The 23,671-nt window shown below is 39.2% G+C and overlaps 1 protein-coding gene across 5 annotated transcripts in view; it reads left to right on the forward strand.

Moving 5' to 3' along the window:
* ELMO1 (engulfment and cell motility 1) overlaps positions 1-23,671 on the forward strand; it is a 276,466-nt gene that overhangs the window by 38,481 nt on the left and 214,314 nt on the right. For 4 of the 5 annotated variants that reach the window (XM_018562953.1, XM_018562950.1, XM_018562952.1 and 1 more), the window contains 4 exons: positions 82-160; positions 7,020-7,070; positions 8,479-8,601; positions 9,150-9,281. In XM_018562953.1, coding sequence (XP_018418455.1) covers positions 82-160; positions 7,020-7,070; positions 8,479-8,601; positions 9,150-9,281 — 385 coding nt within the window. Of the gene's footprint in view, positions 1-81; positions 161-3,016; positions 3,062-7,019; positions 7,071-8,478; positions 8,602-9,149; positions 9,282-23,671 lie in introns of all 5 variants that reach the window. The other variant, XM_018562949.1, reaches the window with a different exon arrangement.

The raw sequence follows: 23,671 nt of genomic DNA on the forward strand, positions 1-23,671 counted from the left end.
GTTTGCAATTAAGATTTTATTCAGTAAAAATATTGTAATATTTTAATTATTATTATTTTTTGTTTAACCTTTTGACTTAAGGACGGATCAAGAGATTCAGACGTACACTATTGCAGTGATCAATGCACTTTTTCTTAAAGCCCCAGATGATAAAAGACAGGTATGTGTTTAACCTGTGGTTACAAATATAATCAGAATATTTTTTTCAGTTCCAAAAATAATATGCAGCGTCTGTTGTTTTAGAATAATGTAATTAGAGATTGGGGGTATACGAGTATTTATCAAACAGTGAATGTGACTGTCAGCAAATATTCACTTCAGGTGTATCTTCCTGGTACATGTGTTTTAAACTACTGAGAATGATTAACCACGTGTGAATGTTTGGTGCATGACACATTCACATCTTTATAAATATGCCTCTAGGTTATTGGAAGGTATAAATGTGTTCAGTGTCTCTCTCAATGTTATATGTTGGCTCCTCTGTATATTTATGCCTGTATTTCCTATACAGATTTTTAGATACTACCTCCAGGGGATTTTTGTATATCAGAAAGTTTGGTCAACATTCCTGCTATGTAGCGGCTGCAATCATGCAATACTATATAGACAGTCTATTGTTTTTAGTTTGTCTACTGCATACTGAAGGAGAGGAATAGTAAAGCCCATGGTTTCAATATTCATAAGCAGGAAGCAGAAATTCATGTAAAGAGCAACTATACCTACACCCATTTACGTATACTGTATATGTACTAGTTGTACTGATTTTTATTTTTAATCCTATTACATATTGAGAAAATGATTTGCATTTTAGTGACCTGCATTATAATTTAAAGTTCACATAAGTCAATACAGCACATGTCCATATTGCCAAGTAAATAACACTTTCTCAATCTTTCATTAAAGGAGAACTATGAGGTGAGTGCTTTTCACTCACCTCATAGTTCTAGCCGACCTGTGACAATGAGTCACAGAACGGCTCAGTAGATCGGGAAGTGAGCGAACACATACCGGCATTCGCTCACTTCTCGATCCTGTCACGGCTCTCTGCCGTGACAGGGGAGGGGCTGGATTCCCCCGCTCCGATCCTCCAGCGCTGACTGGCGGAACGGACGGGGGAGGGGGCAGGTACAGCTGGCTCTGCCTCTAGATGGGCAGAACCAGCTGTCACTCACGCAGCTGGGTGGATCTAGACATAATTGTCGGGATCCGCTTCAGCTGCGGGGTCTCAGTATACCGTGAGCTGCAGTTCGCGGTATACGGCGGCTTCTCAGTATACCGCGAGCTGTAGCTCGCAGTATACTGAGCTTAGGGGGACGGGAGGATGCTAGTTTGTGTCCTCCCGTTACCCTAAGGAGAACTATGGGGAAAAGCCCTAACCCCATTGTTCTCCTTTAAGAGACCCCGCTGCATTGCTTATATATGTGTGTTTCTACTGCCACCTGCAGGAGCCATGTCTCTCAGCTGTGAGTATGAAAAGTCTGTTTTCTTAGTCGTCCAATTGAGAGTCACAGTGGCATTCATTAGGTTTGCAGGTGGCAGTATAAACTTATATAGGGAAAAGATTTTTAGGCTCCATTGTGACATCTGTGTCTTGCGATGGAGAAAAAAAACTGACATTACAGGACCCATGGTAGTGTTTGGGTAGCCAGATCTAAAAGAGCGGACGTCAGTCCACATCCAGTTACCCTCGATCCTGAATGATTAGAACTCACGAAACGTAACTCTGATCTGTTTGTTTTTCTGCACCTGGCTGGAGCCGGGGGTAACTGGATATAAACAGATACCCATCCATCCGATGCTGATACACTAACATTGGGCTTCCGATCAGATCTACCTGAACAAATGACAGGCGGACCTGATTGGAAAGCCTGTGTGAAAGGAGCCTTATGGTGAGTGCAAACATTCTAACTTTTCATGTAGCAACCCTTGAAGTCACAAGTATTCTTTCCTATTTACCCTACAGTCAAAATTGTGGTCTACATTTTGAGGTGGGTATAGGGAGTGCAGCCGACCTGCTTCTGTGTTTTCATCCAGGCATTACTGTAGTACACAAGTGTATCGCAACAGTTTTGTAGGTAATCTAGCGATTGAAAACATGCTGCTTGTGATTCTTGAACACATTTGCAGGCTCCTCTCTGACTCTCACATACAGAAAGCCTGATGGGAAATAAGATTACTAAGAAGTTTATCACGGTTTCCATAAATCGGATTCAAACTACCTGCGATTGGTGATGCAAAAAAAAAAAGAGAGATGACACAGCAGTGGCTCCAGAAAGTACACTGTCCCTTCTTATCTGCCCTTTTAAGCTGTGGATTACAGAGAGGTTAGAGTAAAGCTGAACTTTTGTATTAATGACTACAGAGCTGCCCTTATTTGTGTTGTTTATCTGCCTAAAGTTCAGACAGATAACGAACACAAATAAGGGCACCTCTGTAGTCATTAATACTCATATAAATTTATTTCTCTCAAATGCACGCAGTGTAAGTACCTGAATTTGGTCAGCTTCTCATATCTCAGAATAGCAGAAAATCAGTTGCATAAGGGCAGTTTCAGGATCAATAGAACTTTTTGGCATCTAGCAAATTAACACACTGGCTGATTTACTGGTTCTTTTCCAATGGTAGTACAGAGGGATTAGTGACTAACAACGTTATTTACTAAATTGATCATATTGTAATCATTGGTACCAAAGTAAGAGGTATGGTATAGTGAATGTGTGGGCTGTGTGAAGTTCTGATGGCTGTTTCAAAACGTTTAGATGCTAGAGTGTAAAGCTAGTTTTGTGACCTTTGATTAGACATGAGGAATGTTGTTAACAAATTAGGGAACTGTCTCTTTTCCCAGATAGCCCCAATTTTTAGCATTATAAATCCAATGCTCCATTATGTTAGTAGAGTAATGCATTCGTACATTATATGTAGGACTTTCTGCTCTGAAAAATATATGCTTGTGATGAAATATTGCACTTAATTGTATCTCTCCTCTTAATGCTGCCTTTGGCTGTGATTCACTAAGCATTACTTTGAGGACAGCATTGACATCCTTGATTTTCCTCTAAGTGTGAGTCTTAAACATTGTAATTGTCTTGAGGGGGAATCCGAGCATGCTTTTGAAAATGTGATAAGTACTTGTTGCATTGGAGTTGCATGATGGTTTGCAGTTGTGTTTCGTTTGGCATCTAACAATCAAATCTATCATGATTTAGGGTTTTGATGTATTTTTTAAAAGGCAAACTCCACCTTTAAAAAATAAAAATAAATGCACACATATTCATGAAAGAGAAGATGTGCATTTTTTTGCATTGGAGCCAATAAAGCATTGCAACTGCGATCAGTGGATTGCGGGGTGCAGTGCTTTGCAGATTCTGTATCCCATCACTGTCCATACCAAGGTACAGACATTCAGTAACAGGAAAGAGAGTAGGAATGAAGTGTAGTGGCATCACATCACTTGTATTCAATTGAGAACTGCAAGTCCCTCTGCAGCAGTAGCTGATGGGACTTGTAGTTTTTCTATTCACAGATCCTGTCACGGAATGGGGATAGGGTTTGTTTTTTAATGTGACCATGTTTCATATTACACCCTGAATTGTGGGTGCAACATGAAACATGGTCTGAAGGGTAAACTTGGCTTTTAAAATTACTTACTTTTGAAGCCTTGCTTTATGCATGCATTCCTTCGACCCTGCTTTTAATGTTTAGAATTTTAACACTGCTTGGGTTTGTCTGTACTAGGGGCCCCTCAAGAAAAGTGTGTTTAATTAAATAGGCGGTTTTCTAATTTGGATAAATGTATGCATTCTTTGTTTCTCACAGCGATAGAAAGACAATAGTTACGAAGGAACACATTGCTAGCTTTGCCTTTCATATGCTATTACATGAATTCATGAGATCCGCACCAGATGCCTCGTTTAGTAGACCCATCTGTCATACAATCACTTCCCTTTAGCCCTGAAGTGTTTGAAACAGTTTAGGCAGAGATTTCAATTTATCACTGTTCTGGGGTCCCAAAAAGATATGGCTCTCATTAATTGTTAAACACATTTTTGTAATACTTTATAATTGTTGTCTCCAAATATTGAACACATGACCCTATCCCCAACAAACAGATTATCCATCCTTGCGTTGCCAAATTTTTGATCAACAAATTAGAAAAGTACTTATTAGAGACAGATCAAACCAATTCCTAGGTCATCTACCCAGCAAACTATTACCTATGATGCAAGCAGTCCTTATCTTTGTCATCCATTAAGGGACCCCACATGTTTTTTCACCTTTCGGTTATACTGCCACCTACAGGAGGATTGGACACTGGCAAGCAAAGGAACAGTAGGCCAGCACAGGGTATCTTCTCCTACTACCAGCATGCTTCAGTTTTTTGCGAGTGTCCTAGGGGAATGGATGCCTTTTTTTAAGCTCTATTGCTAGGACTAGCCTGGAAGCAACCTTTGGCACTGTTTTTCATGTAAGGCAATTTCCAGACCCCGTTCTAGCAACAAGTTAACCTTGAAGTGCTTTAATAATCCAAATCAGTTAGTATTGCCTTAGCACTGAGCATCGAGAGCTACCTCATTCATTTGGATTGCTGGGCACCATTACAATTTCTACTTGCTGCAGGTTCTTACCATGGATGCGATTAATACCAAGTGACTAAGTGCTGAAGTCATCCAGTGGGTGGAGTGTTGTGTGTGTGCTTCCTTTCATACCATTCAGCAAACATCTCTCCACTGGTGCTTCTGCTTTGCAAAAACCCTTTCGAAACCTCTGTGACCTTGGCCACGTCTGGCCATCTGACCCTTACCTGCCACTGGCTGTCTGATTTTCGTGAGCACCTGAGGCCTTAACGCAAATGCTGAGTTTAAGATGGTTTACCACTACACAGTTGCAACATGTCTGTTTCTGGACACAAAAGGGATAGTCCTACTGCAATGCATGATCCTAGCTCATTTACCACTAACAGTTCCATGGACTTTTGTTCCATGCCTTCTAAAGGTAATCGCCTCTGCAACCGGAAATCCTGTTATTTTCTGCTCATAGAGTCTTGTCATCAGAGTCCTCCTTGGTTTATCTTCCCTGTCTTGTGGGCTGGGGTCTCTACTGCAGTCCCAAGTCCCAAATTACTTAGTTCCTGACTCATTCTGACTGGAGAGGCTTAAAGCACACTGCCACACCTTCCTTCACAGATTTTATAGCTGATCGAGCCGTGGCCCTTGCGGCTTCTGAGCCATCAGTCGCAGCGACTATATTTTGTTCTGAGTTAATCCCATCTCTGTCAGAGATTATCCTTGAAGGGTCTTCTGCTAATATTACAGAATTAAAAGACCATTTTAGCTTCATCTTATATTCAATCCCTATTCTGGCTGTGATTCTAACTTGTCAAACCATGGCAGAATGTTCAAAATTCCTTAAAAAGATCTCTCAAATGAGGCAGTAGATTCTTCACAGATGGAGCATGTGGAGCAGATGGCTAGAGCCTTTGGCTTCAGCTGAGATGGCCTGCCGGAAGCATCTCAGCTTGTTTACTATATTGGACTTTTGTCAATACACAAGCTGGTCTTGTGCACCTGACCCACAGACTGACCCCTTGATGCCTCCTCCCTTTTGTTTCTCTTTCTCCTGGCGCATGTATCCCTAGGCCTCCCAAACTTGGTTCTCTGGCCACCCACAAAGTTTTGTGCAAGTAGCCTGCTAAACCTCAGGGAAGTCTTCATCAGCATGAAGGTGTGTCCATACTTTCCAAAGTGGGGGGAAGTGTGTTAATCCTTGAAGACTCCTGGGTAATTTGCCCATAAAATGTTTAGGTACAGAGATATTCCAGAGATACAGACTGAACCTACATCTCCAACTTCCTCTTCACCTCCATACCTTTTGTCATTGCCCCAGCTCCTGTACCAGATCAGTCTCAGGTGTCATATCGCAACCTGGTCACTGTTCTCCTCATTGTGGGATACCTAGGCAACCTTCTGTGGATTAAACAATCAGCATGGGTTCTGTTAAACAATATCTCTTTAATTGTCCACATGTCTCAATGATTCAAGTAAATCACCAGAAATCAATGCTGGTTTCCCCTTTAATTGCCTGCAGGCAGTTTAGATCAGATGGTTTCTTTTACAGAAGAAATAAGTTTTGTCTGCATTGTATCTGCTCTCATGTTGTCCTCCCTCATTCCTTCAGATACCTGTTAACTGATAGTTGTGGGTCTGCCTCTTTTCTTCAGTCTTCCCTTCCCACCTTTTGGAAGATCCTGTCATTAGAGGGTGCGTTCTTAACCACATTAAGGAAATGTGGTTCCTCCTATGTTGCTGGATCACCCCCCTTGGCAGTTCACCCGATCTGGATCCAGTTGGACAACTCCACGGTGCTGACATGTCTTAACCATCAATGTGCAACATTTCTTGCCATGACAAAGGAGGTAGTTCAGTACCCGATCTGGATGGAATTTCTAATCCTGGTCACTGTGCTCCTCCCTGGTGGTATCAACTGGAGTTCATGATTCTCCAACTGGTTACTTCTGGATATGGGTGAACAGTATATGCACCCTAGTTCATTCCAGGTAGAGAGTACCGGATGTGAACCACTTGTTATCCTACTTAATTTGCATACTTTTATGTTATCAGGTGGGGGTTGCAGCCTCATCTGGTGGCAGCTTCAGTTCTACAGTCCTTCAGACAGCTCTTGAGCTGCAGACAGACGCCAGTTTTCATATTGTTCACGTTGGGCCTGTTATTGATTTTGTTTTCTTGTGTTTTCAACGTAAAATCCTTTTTTTGCAGTCTTATTGAGGGACACAGGTCCCACCCTCTGTGATTATGGTCATGTCCCTTTGCACACATATTTCAGTAAAGCAAGGGGAATTTAAATCTTTGTGTGTTTCGCATTTATAGCATATCTTCGTGGCATGTTTTACCTTTCAAACCTGTGACATTATAGATTCAGCAGTATTATAATTGTAATCATTTCAGAAACACTGTACTGTGTTTGATAAGTGTTTTTTTTAACTTTTTTTCTGTTAAAAATAGGAGATGGCAAACATACTGGCACAAAAGCAGCTCCGTTCCATTATTCTGACAGTAAGCCATTTTTTTAATGTTTATTGTGTTTTAAGTAGTTTGTGATTTTCTGAAGTTTAATCATATCTATACTTTAAGTCTTTAAGCAGTGTTTTACATTGCTTATTTTTTTCATAAAAATGTTGCTGTTTTCTGAAGTCTTGTAGTGTATTACTAAGAAGTGCAAGGGGAGCTCTTAAACTTTAATTTATTTATTCTTTCAGTTATACTTGCGTACCCTCTTTAATGTTGTTTTGTTTAACAATATCTTGCATGATAAGTTCAAAAAACAATGTCCTTGGTTGTCTTGGGAATGGGAAGAAGAGATGCAAGTATTGAAAGTCTTACTTTAAGAAATACAAACAAAAAAAAACAAGCTATGCTATTTGCAGTTTAAAGAGATAAAATTTGACCTTGGGATGAGACTCAAGTGTATATAGTGATTTGAGTGATTTATAATAGGATATTTTGTTGTTCAAGACAAAATAATTGATGGAATCTCCTGGACCTGCACTCAAGAAAACATCACTACCATGTTTTTTGACACCATGTAGTTTATACTAAAAAATTTGCCAGAAAATGTCTTTATTACTTTGATGATTGGCAATTAGCAAAACTTTATGGAGTACAAACCTGGCTTCTACACACTCTGCAGATAAGTAACAACAGGGTTTGGTAGAAGAGAGGAGGAATGCCACCAGATATAAGATCAAAAAGGTAGCTGGTTTAAGTTGTTGTTTGGTGATCTGCCTAAATGTATCCTGCACTTGGTATAGGTCTCCTTGTATATGAAAAGCCAATGGTAATTTCTCCATCTCCTAATCTAGAATATTGTCAGTGCCCCAAATCAAGGATCACTGCAGTCACATCTCAAGTCGCAGTGACTTGTAACTGTTTTGCAGACTTGGGTGCTGGTAATGTTCAAGCTAACAGTTGTTTTTACAGATTTTTGAATTGCCAAATCAACTCTTTGAGGTGTTGTTGTCAAATGGTAAAAACCATAGTCTAGATTATTATTTTTGTGTCCTGCGAACCAATTAGGCTGTTAACTTAGTTGTTTAGAAAGCTATGACCAAATAGTAATGAGTAAAGTTAAGTATTGCCAAAACTATTTTGTTTTGGAGAGAGCCAGAAAGGTTAGAACCTCCGTCGAGTTTGTAATGCTGCCTTTTAATAGGAGAGATTTCCCATCAGTCAGGACAGGCAGTGATGGGAAATCTCTTTAACAGGAACACATTCAAAAACAAAATCTCATAGGACTGAGGAAGGGTTACCACTTATAACAGTGTTTTGCATTGCTGTCTATGCTTTCCTATTCAGGTGACAACCATATCCTTTTGAGTTTTTTTGTAGCTGCATCACAAGGACAGGAAGAAAGGGCCTCTAAGACATTTGTGGAGTCTAATTGAGTCTTTCTTGTTTTGCACAGCATGTTATCAGAGCCCAGAGAACCATTAATAATGAGATGGCACATCAGCTCTATGTATTGCAAGTTTTAACCTTCAATCTACTGGAGGATAGAATGATGACCAAAATGGATCCTCAAGACCAAGTAAGTAAAGAAATGTGTTAGACTGGTGATAGACTTCTGTGGACTCCGCAGTTGAAATACTGAAAAGGAAAGGGACTCATGTTTCCAGGAATGCCCTGGGTGGATAAAGGGGAATTTAGCTACAGATAGGCTAGGCTTCAGTGGTTAAGTATGGTAGGTATATTGTATCCAAGCTGCCCATCTTTTCAAATAGTATATTTTTTTTCCTCTCTATGAAATGAAAGCTAGTATATGTCACATAAACAATGCATTTTGTATACTGACACCTGACAATTATGCCTCTTGGGCACAATTATTCATTAACTTTAAAATGTATTAAATGGTAATACATCAAATCTTTACAAATAGTTTACACTATAAGCCTCAATATGAACATCAGCATCTAAAATAAATGTACTTTACTTTTTTTTCCCAGTCGATCCATTTATGATATTGTGTCTTCAGCTATACGTGCTATTGATTACAAATAATCTCTGCTAACATACAATGGTCTCTGTTGAGTTGTAACTCTATTCCATTACTGTCTACTTTCCTCTGTTTGTCCCCAGGCCCAAAGGGATATTATATTTGAGTTACGTAGAATTGCTTTTGATGTAGAGCCAGACCAAAATAACCTTGGAGGCAGCATTGAAAAAAGAAAGTCTATGTACACCCGGGATTATAAAAAGCTTGGATTCACTGTGAGTACTAAAACCATTGCTTATTTTTAACATACTGTGTATAATTCAGACTATATCAGGTGATGTTTAAAATTGTGTTTATCTAATAGTGCAAATTGGTTAAAACTACACAGCCTGACATGGGTTTTTTTTGTCTTTTTTTAAATGTGAAAAAAATTTATACTTATTAGTCCTCGGTGTCCAGGATTGTCGTCCTTGCGCTGTACTCCTTCTGCTCCCCACTCTTGAAACTCCTGCTTGTACATGCGCAGACTCACCACAGGTCTCTGGCAGATATTTGGGACCTGGCAGAGACCTGTAACATATTTGCGCTTCATCAGGTTCTCTTAGACAAGCCTCAGGTCTTTGCCAGGCACCACATATCTGCAAAAGACCTGCAGCGTGTCTCTGGGCATGCGCAATCCGAATCAAAATCGCACAATACTTCATCCCTAATTGAAACACTGCCTCATGGGATTCTCCGGAGGAAACTGGTGGCTGATCCTTGTCATACTTGTCTAGGTAGGGAATCCGCAAGTTGCAGGCCACACCATAATTAAGTCTTTACTCCGTGAAACATAAAAAAATAGCTACTATCGTGTAGGAGGGAGGGGGAACGAAGCAGATGAGAGGAAGTTCATTGTGTGTGTGAAGATCCGCTTTAACAAAAGAGCTGATACATTTACTAAGTTTTATTTGTGGGAGCTAATACAAAATAAAACTAGCTATCAATAGAAACCAGATATATTTCTATTTTCAAGTCCACACTAAAAAATACAATGGCTGTGGTCTTAATAGGGGGTGTGAGTGAGCAATATTGCCATTTTCTTTGGACAAACCAAAACGTATCTAATGACAATGTGCAAAGATGCATGTATTTCAAAATGCATTTTTTTAATACATATCAATAATCATAATATTTACATAAAGATTAAAAATGTGTTGGAATACATTCCCTGCTCAATTCGCCTGATGCCTATCGCAGCCTTGTTACATGCATATACCAGTTTGAAAACCATGATGTATTCCAACACATGTTTTTAATCTTTGTCAATAATATGATTATTGATTTGTATTAATAAAAAAAGTTTTTATGTCAACTTATGCAATGGTGATGTGCCTCTTTAAACGCCAGAATTTCTTGATACTTGTTCAATACTTTAATCAGAGGGTGAAGTACCTATCAGATTGAAAGAATCTGGGGTTTATCTTGTGCTAGGCAATTTAAAAGAGGTTAACGCAACCATTTGAAACACACTAATATGCACTTGAACAAGTAATGTATTTGTAAACTGAACTAAACATTTTGGAATTCCTCCAGTGGTGGTAGGGAAAAGATTACTAAATACAGAGATCATGTTGCAAGCTGATGTTTTGCAGCTGAGAGGAGGAAGAGACTGTGATATTAGGCATGCACACAGAGGGGGTAGGCTGACTGCATCCTTTCTATGAACAATTATGCGGATGTCATAGGGCTAGATCCTAGGAGCCAGATTTCCAGTGTGTAAAAATACATCTCCTAGATTGGACAGTCTTCTCAACTCTTCAGTAAGTTGTCCACGGCTGGGTTATCATATTATATCTGTCAGAATAGTCTTAGGAGGTTACTAGGCTTAGATAGTCAGAAAGGAAGGAGATGGTTTAACCAGTACTCTGCAGGCTGACTTGTGGTCTCAGTTCCCATCTGCATATCGGTGAATATGCGCCAGGCTAAAACTGGCACCTCCTGGGCACCTCTGAAAGGCTGAAAGGACAGGAAAGGGACTATTTACTCATAACCCTGTATGTAAAAATTGTGAAAGAAACACAGGGGGCACATTTGCAAATCTGACAGTGCACTCAGGTTAAAGGAAACCTGTACATAGGCAAATATGCTGGATGATGCTGACTTCCCTCTGAACATGTCTAGTTGCCTGGTTGTCTATGGGTGTAATACATTAATTGCTGACCTAGATCAAGCATGAAACTAGTGAATTCAAAGTAAACATCAAAACTTCTGACTTGCAAACTTGTTCCTGGTCAGTTATTCAGAAAGTGTTCAAGTCATGTGATCAGCATTGCAGTTAGGCAGCTAGCATATCAAAAAAGAGGAATTGGCAACAAAGCCTATGTATTTTTTCAGTGCAGGTGTCCTATAAAGATGTTAGCCATACATGGCTAGAGAGAAATCACTCGATTCCTCCATCCATGCTAAACAGTGTGGATGGAGCAATCTTCACTGCCTGTTCTTTTATTGCCTGAATACCGAACAGTGACTGCCTTTTATTAGATGTATTCACTGTTTGACCAACAATTTTACACCCAGTTCCTCCAATTGTGTAATCAAAGTTTGTTGAGCTGGGTGGTGCCAACAGGACCACCCAACACTTGCATTTTGGACATTTCAGCAGGAATGGCTAGCTTAAGTACACTAAAACCAAAGCAAGCTAGATGACTTACTGTTTAAAATGTATAGAAAATTGTTTCAAAATCATAGATACACATTTACTTGTGAAGTGTTCATGTTTTAGAAGGTTACTTAGAAAAGCATATCAGTGGTACTGATCGTTACCATATTAAGGGTCATAATATAAGAAACAATGCACAGAACAATGCTTTTGCATTAACCTAAGTGACCATGCTATGGCTTTGCTGCTAATGATTGTGCTTGTCCTTCTAGCAGTATAACTACGTATGCTGCCTTGGAATCTGTCCTTTTACTCAGAAATTTCAAAAAGAAGAATTACCTGTTGCTTACAGGATGAGAGAATAAAGGTGCCCATACACTGCACAATTCTCGTACGAGAATCGAGGGAAATCCCGCAATCATACCATAATCGTGCAGTGTATGGGAGGCGTGCAACCATTTCTAATGTACGGTCGCACGACATTTGTATTTCGAGCATGTCGGAAAACCATCCAAGAATCGTACGATTTTCGGCTGGTTTTTAACATGATCGAGAGATAGCAGCCGAACGGGCCGGAGTGCGCACGCGCACACTGCCCGTTCAGCATTGCAGTCATCGGAAGCCCGCCCCTCAGGGGGGTGGGCTTGCGAGGATCACAAGTACGATCTGCCTGTCCAAGATGGGCAGATTGTACGTTTTTTTAAGTACTTTACAACCCTCGCAAGACAAAACTCTTGCGAGGGTTGTAAAGTGTATGGGCACCTTAAGTCATCAGGGTATTGGCTCAACTGGAATTGTTGGTCCTTCGCTACTGTCCTAATCACCCTTGTGTTAATCATTGGTGCAGTTTTCATACTGCACTTTTGCCTTACTGAGTAAGCCTGTAATTGTTTTAAAAAGGCTCACTTTGTCGAAAAATGGCCCAATTTAATTTTTTCATATTTGTAAAGTTCTATATTTATAGTTTCCAGGTAGTCATAGCTCAGCTGTAGTAATCCTGCATTTCTAATTTGTGATGTTTTAACAGACCATAAAAATATTTCAATATCTCTTTTCCAAAAGAAAAGGTCCATATACATTCCTCAGTGATGAGGTCAAACAAACTCCACTCTCAGGAAAGGGAGTGACAAGCACAATGAATTATGTGTCTGTTTTTGTCAGTAATTCAGGGAAATCTAATACACAGACAACGCAGCCCAGTATCATATGCCTAGCACTGTTGAATTTGTGTTATTTTATGTCAGTAACATGGAAATAGATGTACTGGCGGTGTGCTAATAATGGGTTGAAGACTTAGTGATGCAACATGATGTTTATGGGTTACTGCTTTAGACCTCGGTAGCTCTACAAATGTCGCTTTTCCAGGCTAAGCTCAATTTAACATGCCAAAAAATTCAACCATTTCAAGAATATAAAAATCTGTTATATCATAAGACAGCTGCAGAAGCAACCATGTTGGTGAAACTACTAATTGCCAGCTGGACAGATAAAGTGGCACTAGTTATTTTGGCACTAGTTTGCATCTCCAACTGAGTGTGAACAGCTGAATATATGTAAGAATGCAAATCCTTGTTAATCTTTTTTTTTCTGCTTCAGGATTTAAGTTGCTGGATTATTCTATCTATGTATTATGTCTGTAGTATTTTAATGTTTAAAATGTGAACAGATTTAGCGAAGTTTGTGTACACAGTGTTATATTTTTCTGAGTGCACATGATAGGAAACGGTCCACATACTCTTCAGTGGACATCAAATTGCATGGATTGATGTCATCATTTTTTTTTCCATTCATTTTCTTTTTATTTAATTTCCAAGTTAGGTGACAATAAGCTTTAGTAACATTAGCAGATACACACTTCAGTGGTTACATTTCCGAGAAATGTAGGAGTTATAACATGTCAGTGGTCACACTGTGATGTATTAAATGCACAAACAAGTGTCAAAACAAGGGTGGAAGATACAAAGGATAGGTAGGGGATATAGGATAGAAAACAACTGAAGGAAAAGGGAAGGAAAAAGGAAGGAAAAAAAATAGAATATGAGATAAAGATATAAGGCAAGGTCTGATACAGAAATGCACTCCGATAAACATTAGTAGCTAGATGCATAAAACGAACCTACTGACTTCTTGTGGATCAAGATGCAGGTAAGAAATTGTAGTCTTAAAGATGATCCAGCAGGTCCATATGTTATGGAAAAGATCTTGGATATCTCTAGAATCGGGAGTCAATTCTTCCAATAACCAGATCTGTTTTTTTTTAAATGTATTTTAAAGCAGAATTCCAGGAACAATGCTGATGCAGATGAAAAATGAAATAATGAGAAGCTGTGTAAATGGTTGTACACATTTTCACCATTAGAGGTCATATTTGTTTTCTTGATGGGGACCCAGTTTTGCTTTCAGTGGAAACTGGCACTAAAGCATCTCATCACATTAAATTGTACTTCTATACATATGCTAAACTATTGAGTAGCCTTCTGGAAAGTATTTAGAGCACGCGCAGAACAGTTCTAAGGCCTTTATACTGGCTGAAGGGAGGAGTAGGGAATTCTTACTAATTTCTAACATTTTTAAAAACATATGACAGTTGGAGCCATTGGATGTTAACTGCAATCTGATAAAAAGTGCATGGCATGCTGATCAAAAGGAAAGAAGATATCATTATTCAGACAGGAGGCATGAACAATCAGTGTACTGATCACGCTTTTCTACATATATTAAGCGTGTAGAGAGACAATATACAGCAATACTGTTTTCTTGCCAGGCCTCTGTTGTTCCATATTTGGTGTATGAGCTTCTGGGAGGTAGGCACTCCCACCCCTGATGCAGTGTCAGTGGATCTGAATTAAACAGCATGGAATCTAATTGTGCTGCTTACATTCTATGGAACAGGCAGCTGCATAGTACTGTGTTACAGCTGTTCAATGGGGTATATGGAATAATCCAAACAGCCTATCTCTATTCAGAATGCAAAATGGGTGGGTTATTGCTATACTCTGCGAAACATAAGTAAGCTTCTGTCAAAGTAAACCTTTAGAGACTATAATGTGAATGTAACTTTATTTTACAACAGCGGCGTTATGCTGCAGAGATAATGCATTTCTGTCCAGAAAGACTGAACACAGGTTTGTTAGAAGCATGTGGCGCACAGAGCATTTCAGCACCCTGCGGTCAATAACAATTGTAAAAGTGGCCATAGACCTTACAATTATCGTTCAATGTTTTTGTCCCCTCATCGCACCCTCATTCAATGTCCGCTCAAATAGCCCATCATGCACACATCATTCTAGATTTCGATAATCGTTTGTCAGCAATACTAACTGGCCGAACTTCGTCAATCGACAGAACTGATTTTTGTTTGAGCATGTACAGTGTTCATGTTGCCATTTTTTTTCCCCCTACGAAAACGCCACTAATCCATTGATTTTCGTACGATTCCCAAAAAGTTTTCTTGTCTGCCTGATAGGCGCGATTCGGCCAGTTGTACATTAATTGTGATCGTTGACTTCCCTTCAACTGGCTGATTATCGTTTAAAACCGAGTTCATTCAGAAATGGAACGACAATCGCAAAGTGTATGGGCACCTTTAGTTGGTGTGATCTCTTGCCCGAGCCTGCTTAGCCCCATCTGTAATGTCCACAATTAGGAACATCACCAGACATGGACCCTCCAAGGAGATAAGTTGCCACGAAACACCAATGCTAGAAAGCTCTTATAATATCACACACAATGTCAGGGGGGTTGTTCCTTTTATTATCCCCTGACACCAATGCCTGGGGAGTGGGTGCTAGGGAGGACTTTTATTACTCCGTCACAGGGACATTTTTTACTTTTTGCGGGCTTTTTTTTTTTATACAGGGACATTTTTTTTTTATTACCACTGACTCTGGGGCATTTATTACTCCCACTGATACAGGCACGTTTTTTACTCCCGCTGACAACTGTGACAGTGGCATTTACTACTCTTGCTGACCACTAACATGGGTGGATTATTTACTCCCATTCAGGTAGGGGCATTTTATACTTTTGCTGACCACTGATACAGGGGTATTTTTTACTCTTATTGTCCACTGATGTAGGGGCATTTTTTTTTTACTCCCACTGACCACCAATATTCGGGCAGTTTTGCTCTCACTGACCTCTGATGCCGAGGCATTTTTTTTATTTTTACTGATCACAGTCCAATCCCCAAATGTTGTGATGGACAGTGAACTGGCCCTTTTATCTTTTTACAAGGTTTGCGGACCCTTGTATGTAGTATATAGAAAAATAAATGCAAGTTTAATCTCATTCATTATGACATTATTCATTTTTAAATATAAGAAAAGACAGAACAATGGATTTTCAGTTATGTTTTACTTTGATTACAACCATTATGTATTTATAACCAAAGTGAATTGCAAATAATGCAAAATTCAGATTACTTACACCAGAGGGCAGCATAGGCCTATTACAGTCTCAAGCTGTCATTTTCACACACACACACGGCTGTGATTACAAATAAAATATTTCAGGCACTATTTTCCCAGGGATACTGGGTATGCTTTGTACATTCAGCTATGCTAATGAGAGTTCAAATGCCTCTTAACTTAACGGATGAAAACACAGATTTAGTTAACCCCTTGATGTGTTGTAAAAAAATGAATTAAAACCTGTTCACAGTATTAGAGAGAATAACTATTGTTTTCACATACATTAGTAAGCTGTTGTAAAAAAAAAAAAAAAATGTTCATGATTGTGATGGTATTCTCTATCCATGCATTGTTGTCTGCTCTGGCTGACTGTGCAGTCCTCATGGATGAGGAAATTAGTGATTGGTTATATTGATGTTCTTATTTATTGATCCCTATTATTAATGTTCCTCTACAGATGATATTTATGCTCAGATGGTCAGAATGTGAATGTTACAATCTCTATTTTCAGTGATCAGCCATGCCTATACACTTTACAAACCTTTTAGCAATTGTGGTCTGTGGTAATATGTTGTCTTTCAGCTTCTGAAATGTTTGCCTGCCAGAACCTTTACTACATGTGTTTTACACATGAAAAGTGGTAGCTATTTAGTGAACCTCAACATCAACTTTACTGGTAAATGCCTATCTAGAGGCAGAGCCAGCTGTACCCGCCCCCTCCCCTGTCCGTTCCTCCAGTCAGCGCTGGAGGATCGGAGCGGGGAGGGGGGAATCCCTGCAGGGAGCCGTGACTGACGGTCACTGCTCACTGCAGGAAGATGATCGAGAAGTGAGTGAGTGACGGTATGCGTTTGCTCACTTCCCGATCTATTGAGACGACGTGTGACAGTTTCATTGTCGCAGGTCGGCTCGAACTATGAGGATGAGTGATTTTCACTCACCTCATAGTTCTCCTTTAACTCTCCCATAAATGTAACCCTTAAAATATCACTAAGCACAGGAGTTCAATCTTAAAAATGCATTCAAGTACCACAAATATTAACAAAAATTTAGCTTATTTGTGTATCAGCAGTGTATCTACAGCTAAGTGATACGCAAATAAGATGCATTTTTATTAATAGTTAAGGTACTTGAATGCATTTTTAATATTTAACTCCTGAGTTTAGTGTCACTTTAACTTCATCCTCACCTCTAAAGGTGCCCATACACCTTGCGATTATCGTACGATAATCACGGGAAATCCCTGGATCGTACGATAATCGCGAGGTGTATAAAGGGCATGGTCGTACGTCTTTTGTCTAACAAGTATGTTTGAAAACCCGCCGAGAATCGTACGATTGTCGGCCGTTTTGTGGAGACAAATGCTCGGGAGACAAATGCCGAACGGGCCAGTGTGCGCAAGCGCACACTGCCTGTTTAGCATTGCAGTCATCGGAAGCCCGCCCCTCAGGATTTCCATGATCGCAAGTACGATCTGCCTGTCCAAGATGGGCAGATCGTACGAGCTTTTAATTAGCTTACAACCATCGCAAGACAAAAGTCTTGTGATGGTTGTAAGGTGTATAGGCACCTTAACATTAACCCTAATTTTCAAGTTCAACACCACATGTGAATAAATGATATCATGGCAATAGTATCAGCAATTATATTATGTCATGTGATGCAAGTTTTAATGCTAAACACGAAAAAAGCCAGAAAAAAAACTGCACTAACATTTAGATTTATGTTCCGAAATGAAATGATCCTCTGGCCAGTTTAATAAAGCACTGCTATGTGAATCAAGTACCAGTTCCTGTGCTTTCTAAGCAGTCTAGACTTTCTACACTAGATGGCGCTGTGAGACAGTTTAACTTCAGTTATTTTCATTCAGTGTCCAGTGGCAATAGAACAAGAACAATCATTTCTTACAAATCTGTCAATTTACCTTTCAAATATTGTACCACACGGCCATGACATTTTTTATGCTTTGTATTATTGTATTAAGTTTCTTTTATAAACGGTTTCTATCATATTATTCATAATTTACAAATTTGCTTTGTATCATTTTAGCCAGTAGTTGTTTAGAATCCCCATCATGCTTTAGAATCCCCATCATGCTTTAAAAAAAAAGTATTATATTTTTTAGAATTAAATTAAAGGTATATTAACCCTTTATGACTGAGCTAGTTTTCAGTTTCTGTTCATAAATGACTGACACACTTTTTACATTTTTGCTGTGTGATTCTTCCACGACTGTAATATATGTTCTTACTAAATGTACCCACACATATTATATATTGTTTTTTAGAGGACAGATAGGGCTATATAATTATATCAAACATGTGTACCTAACGCCTCACTTAGTTTGAATCAAATATAAAAAAATGAGGAAAAAACTAGAAAAAACACTTTTTTTTATTTTTTTAGAATTTTTTTATAGTAATTATAGTATACAAAATATATTTATATATAATTTGTATTTTTCTAATTTTGTTTTACACAGCAGTTTATATCAAGCACTCACTATGACTGCTTGATAAATTAACTTTTTTTATTTTTGGCTATTATTAGCCTTCTCCAAACGTAGGAACAGCCAATAATAACCTTAGAGACTGATCCTGACAGCATGTCGGAATCAGATCTCACTTAAGGTCTTTGATCCTGCCTAGACTATCAGAAGTGATGCATTTCAGGCACAGAGATACATTGTAATATTACTGTGCCTGAAATGTATCATAAACATCGGGCTATCAAGCTGTCAAAACGAATAGCACTCTGAGGTGAGTCACTCTGCTACCTCTCTGCTATTTTCTGCTCTCAAATACGGGATTGCTATTTAGCGCTCCCGTATTTGCATGTTTCGGCTTCCTTCTTTCATTAATGAAAGAAAAAAACTTTGACAAAAGCTTAACTATTTCATTAATGAATGCCTCAATAATGAGGCATTCATTAATGACTGGTAACCGCTGATTCTCAGCAGTTACCGGCATTACAGAGCCTTAGATAACTCGTCACGTACAGTGTACGTGGCCAGTCATATTGGCACTTTGTGACGGGACGTACAGTGTACGTCTCCCGTCACGAAGGGGTTAAACCCATTTTTTTTAAAAATTAAGCACAATAGATACATTTTCACTTAATGAGCTTTTTTTGTTTTAAATTCACTATTTCATTCATTTTTTTACATGTTTTAGACCGTTGCCCTCCCTTCCTGTTTCTGGGTGTCTCCTCTGCCTAGCAGGTCGGGAACTGAGCCGAGCTGTGTGCGTTCACTGACGCACACAGCGCTCGGCAAGTCACACCCCTGCTCTTGCCTCTTCACAGCAATTTGACAGGCAGCTTCAGCAGCCTATCACTGCCCTGTACACTGTGCCCTTGGGATCCTTCCTCTACAACCCAGAACTTTGGGGGAAGCAGCACAGATGTTTTGAAGCCGGTAGCGGTAGACACGGACCAAAGGTCTGGAGGTGGGGGGCATACAAGGGTACTGAAGTGTTTTTTTTACCTTAATGCAGATAATGTATTAAAGGAGAACTGTGGGGTTATGGCTTTTCCCCATAGTTCTCCTTAGGGTAACGGGACTAGCGTCCTCCCGTCACCCTAGCTTTCTCCCGTCACCCAAAGCTCAGTATACCGCGAGCTGCCGCTCGCGGTACACTGATACAGCTTGCGGTATATGGAGACGCTGAAGCGAATCCTGACAATTATGTCTGGATCCGCCCAGCTGTGTGAGTGACAGCTGGCTCTGCCTATCTAGAGGCAGACCCAGCTGTACCCGCCCCCTCGAGGATCAGAGCGGGGAGGGGGGAATCCAGCCCCTCCCCTGTCACGGCAGGGAGCCGTGACAGGATCGAGAAGTGAGCGAACGCCGGTATGTGTTCGCTCACTTCCCGATCTACTGAGCCGACCTGTGACAGTTTCATTGTCACGGGTCGGCTAGAACTATGAGGATGAGTGAAAAACACTCACCTCATAGTTCTCCTTTTAAGGTAAAAAACACATAGCCTTTAGTACTACTTTAAAACTGAACTCCAGGCAAACAGCTGATGCTGGATGCATTACCTGCTAAAGATTTGATATTTTGTCCACCAATCCTAAGATTTACACAGACCTGATAGATATCACAGCCAATCGGTAAATCATTTTTTTTTTCTATGGCAGTTGTAGACTGCGGAAGGAATACAATGGTATCCTCTCTCCACCCCCAAATTACTGACCGGACAGTGATAGAGCAGTAGTAGACTTTTGAGATAATCTCTCTACTCACTCTGCTGCCTCATCCTATCATCATGTTCCTTGTTAGCACATTTGCATGCAGCACACCTGATTGGCTTCTTTTTCACAGTCTGAGTACTTCTATACATCAGATTACAGAAGGTTGAAATCAAATTCAGGTAATTAGGTACATAGCTGTGCCTTATGTATCTTTTATGCTTGGAGTTCAACGTTTAGAATTGCTTATGCAAGACTTTAAATTTATAGCTGCCTATTCACATTAGATAAAGAATAGCTGCTTCTCTCAGTGTATAAGCAAGCATGCTCAGGAGATCCAAGCATTGTTATAAACACGTTATTTGGGTATGACATTGTTGGCATAGGCTATCCAAACGCTGTTTAATGACTGTGTTGATTTGGAGCTCTGACTGTCCTTGCCCAAATGCACATGCATAGTGCTAACCATAGCTTATTTTGCCTAACACTGAGTAATTGATTTAGTAGCTCCAAAACTTGGACTCTTGGTGGTTTCTTGTAAAACAAATGTTTTGAACAAATCAATAAACAAGCAATAGAAAATTATAAACCATGCAGTTTGAGTAAGAATTTGAAATGTTGAATCCCAGCTCTCATAATACCTGTGTGTCATTTGCCCCTGAATAGGTAAGAAGTATTAAATAACATGCTAATATGATGCAGAGCTGGTATAAAACTCTGTGTATTCTACATTTTAAGGCTGAACTCCAGGCAGATGTAAAAACCAGAAATTAAAGACACAGGATGAGATAGCAGAGTGCTCCCATGTGTTTTTTTTCTTGTATTTAGCGGTTTGCCGGAGTCATACTTTTTAGTATATATTCATTATTATAGATTACTTTATATTAGGATTAGTGCTTTACATCGGTAGCCAAAAGGAGCATCATGGGCAGGAGAAAATGACTTGGAGACAGTAAAGCACAATCCAGGCCTAGAGTTGGTAAGGAAAAAAGAATGGTTCCAGCTCAGTATTTTTAGCTTTCCTAAAAACAGATAATACAGTTTAAGGTGAGCCTCATCTTTCAACATTATATAGGACTTTTGACTCTTGATTGGTGTGTTTTGATTTTGGTCTGGTCTTCAGCTTTAAGAAATAGTATATTGAAAAACACCATGTTTTCCCCCTTTTGATTAGATGTTACAAATGAGTGTGATTTAGACTGCTTTTCTAATAATGATCCATTAAATATGTGAATGCGCGGGACACGAATTTCACTTTCTTTCTTGAATTATTCATGGCCTGTATTGATTAAGCTACTGGAAACCCTCACAGGTCAGACTTCTTAATGTATTTCTCTCTGGGGGCCACTCCTGCTGTTTAACATTCTACATCTGGTCCGAAAAGCCAATATAGTCTAAGCAGTCACGTCAACCCGTACAGATGAACCTGCTTTATGCTCTACTAAACCTGGAATGATGAATATTGAATTTTAATTGATGTTTTAATGAATACTAACAGTCCTTGCGTTTCACCTCTTTTAAGAAAATGACAACTAGTTGGAAGCCGGTTTGCCACAGGCTTTAGTTATTATTAAATCACAAACACTACATATATGATTTTCCTTTATTACCTTCTATGATTTCTTATAATAAAAGTCAATAAAAAGATTGTGTTCGAAAAAGTAGTAAAAAAAAGTACAAAATGTGATTATTGGGCTAGAGAACAGGACACAAGCCTGTGCAGATGCAAAACGTTGAAGTAAAACTATAATTATTTCTTTTTTTTTTTAAGTTTAGACTTTTAAAATGTTTTATCTCTTTTTTTTCCAGTCTTTATATAAGAGATTCCCAGAGCACTATGAGTTAGCTAAAGAGGTTGCTGGCATTGAGTTTTAGTTTGCTTGAAGTGTTATTAAAGTAAAAATATTTTGAATGCTGATGCTGCTCCTTGATGTTTAAAATGTTTTGTTTCCTGCAAAATCAGCTGGTCCCCTGAGCACTGGACCTGATATCCTGTTTTCGGGTGGCTCCTTTCCCTTGCATGGTCCTATGGAGCCACCTTTGCGTGTGACAGTAAGCTGTGTGTGTCTCCACAAACCCACAGCAAAGCAAAACATGACCCTGCTCCTTTGTCCGTCTTCTTCCCTTCACCAAGCTGGTAGATGGACAGTTGCTGTAGATGGATGGCTATGTTTTTGTGATCTTGTATTGGACAGGAAGATCAGGGAAGCTGAGCTGAGAGGATTGTTTGGAAACATGGTAACTGCTTGGATAAACATATAAAGGAACATTTTGCTGGGCAATGTATATCTGTTTGATCTGGATTCATTTTTGAAAAAGGTTTGAGGGTGTAGTACTACGTTTATTCAAGGATGAGTTGTTGTTGATCAAAGCAAAGCATGGAAAAAGTTACCAGGTGCCTAAATCCTCACTTGAAAACATAAAATATTTGTTATGCAGTATTGCAGATTTACACCACTAAAATAATTTTGAATGTTGCATTTTACAAATGTTACTTTTCTAGTCCTGATAAATTCTGTACAAAACTACTACATATTCTCTTTTAAAGCAAACCTGTTTTAGCTTCCATTAGGTGGCCTCAGGAGACAAAAGACTCAAATCACTAACATTCTTAATTTTTTTTTAACCAGGTTCATTAATTTCTGTCACAATAAAAATGTTCAGTTGATAAACGTACATACCACATGTGTAGAATTTGTGTAATTAGTTTTTTTTTTTTATAAATTGCATTTTCAGATGGGAACTCTAGGTAGATGAAAAACACCATTGGAGTCTTTGTTAAAATAATCAATATTATGTTTTCTTTTTAATTTAAATGGTGTAAGTGCCTGCTTTCAATTTGGTATTGGAAAATATCCTATACAGCAGCACACAGAATAGGAGCAGGAGCAGCAGCAGAGAACATACTGACTGAAAGAAAGAATAGAGGGATTTCTTATTACTGTGCTGTTTCTCCTTCACTGTCCAGTCACAAGCCAGGGTTGTGAGATGACTTTGCTGTATTACCAAACCGCAGTAAGAGAAAAGTCAGGTCTGGCTAGTCTGTGTATGGGCAAAAATACAAATCTTTGAGCTAAAACAGCTGTCATACATGTATTTCTATTATGAATGTAACTTTACCTGGAGATCACATTTAACTAGTGAAAGCTCATGTATTAAATGAGCCTCAATTTTATATTTATTCCACTTCTAAAATGGCCCCTTTTCCTGCTCAATGCAATACACGACTCATAAAGGATCATGATTATCTCCAATTAGAAGCAAACAATATTTAAAATGAACTAGGATCACACTAATCCAGCACGTTATTAATCCCACGTGCCCCACTCAATATGGCCGCATCTTGAGTGGGGCAACTCAGAATAATAACGTGCTAGATTAGTGTGATCCTAGTTAATTTTATTACTTCATTGCTGTGCTG

The sequence above is a fragment of the Nanorana parkeri genome, unplaced genomic scaffold, assembly GCF_000935625.1.
Source record: "Nanorana parkeri isolate BGI_ZX_2015 unplaced genomic scaffold, ASM93562v1 scaffold616, whole genome shotgun sequence".
Lineage (NCBI taxonomy): Eukaryota > Metazoa > Chordata > Amphibia > Anura > Dicroglossidae > Nanorana > Nanorana parkeri.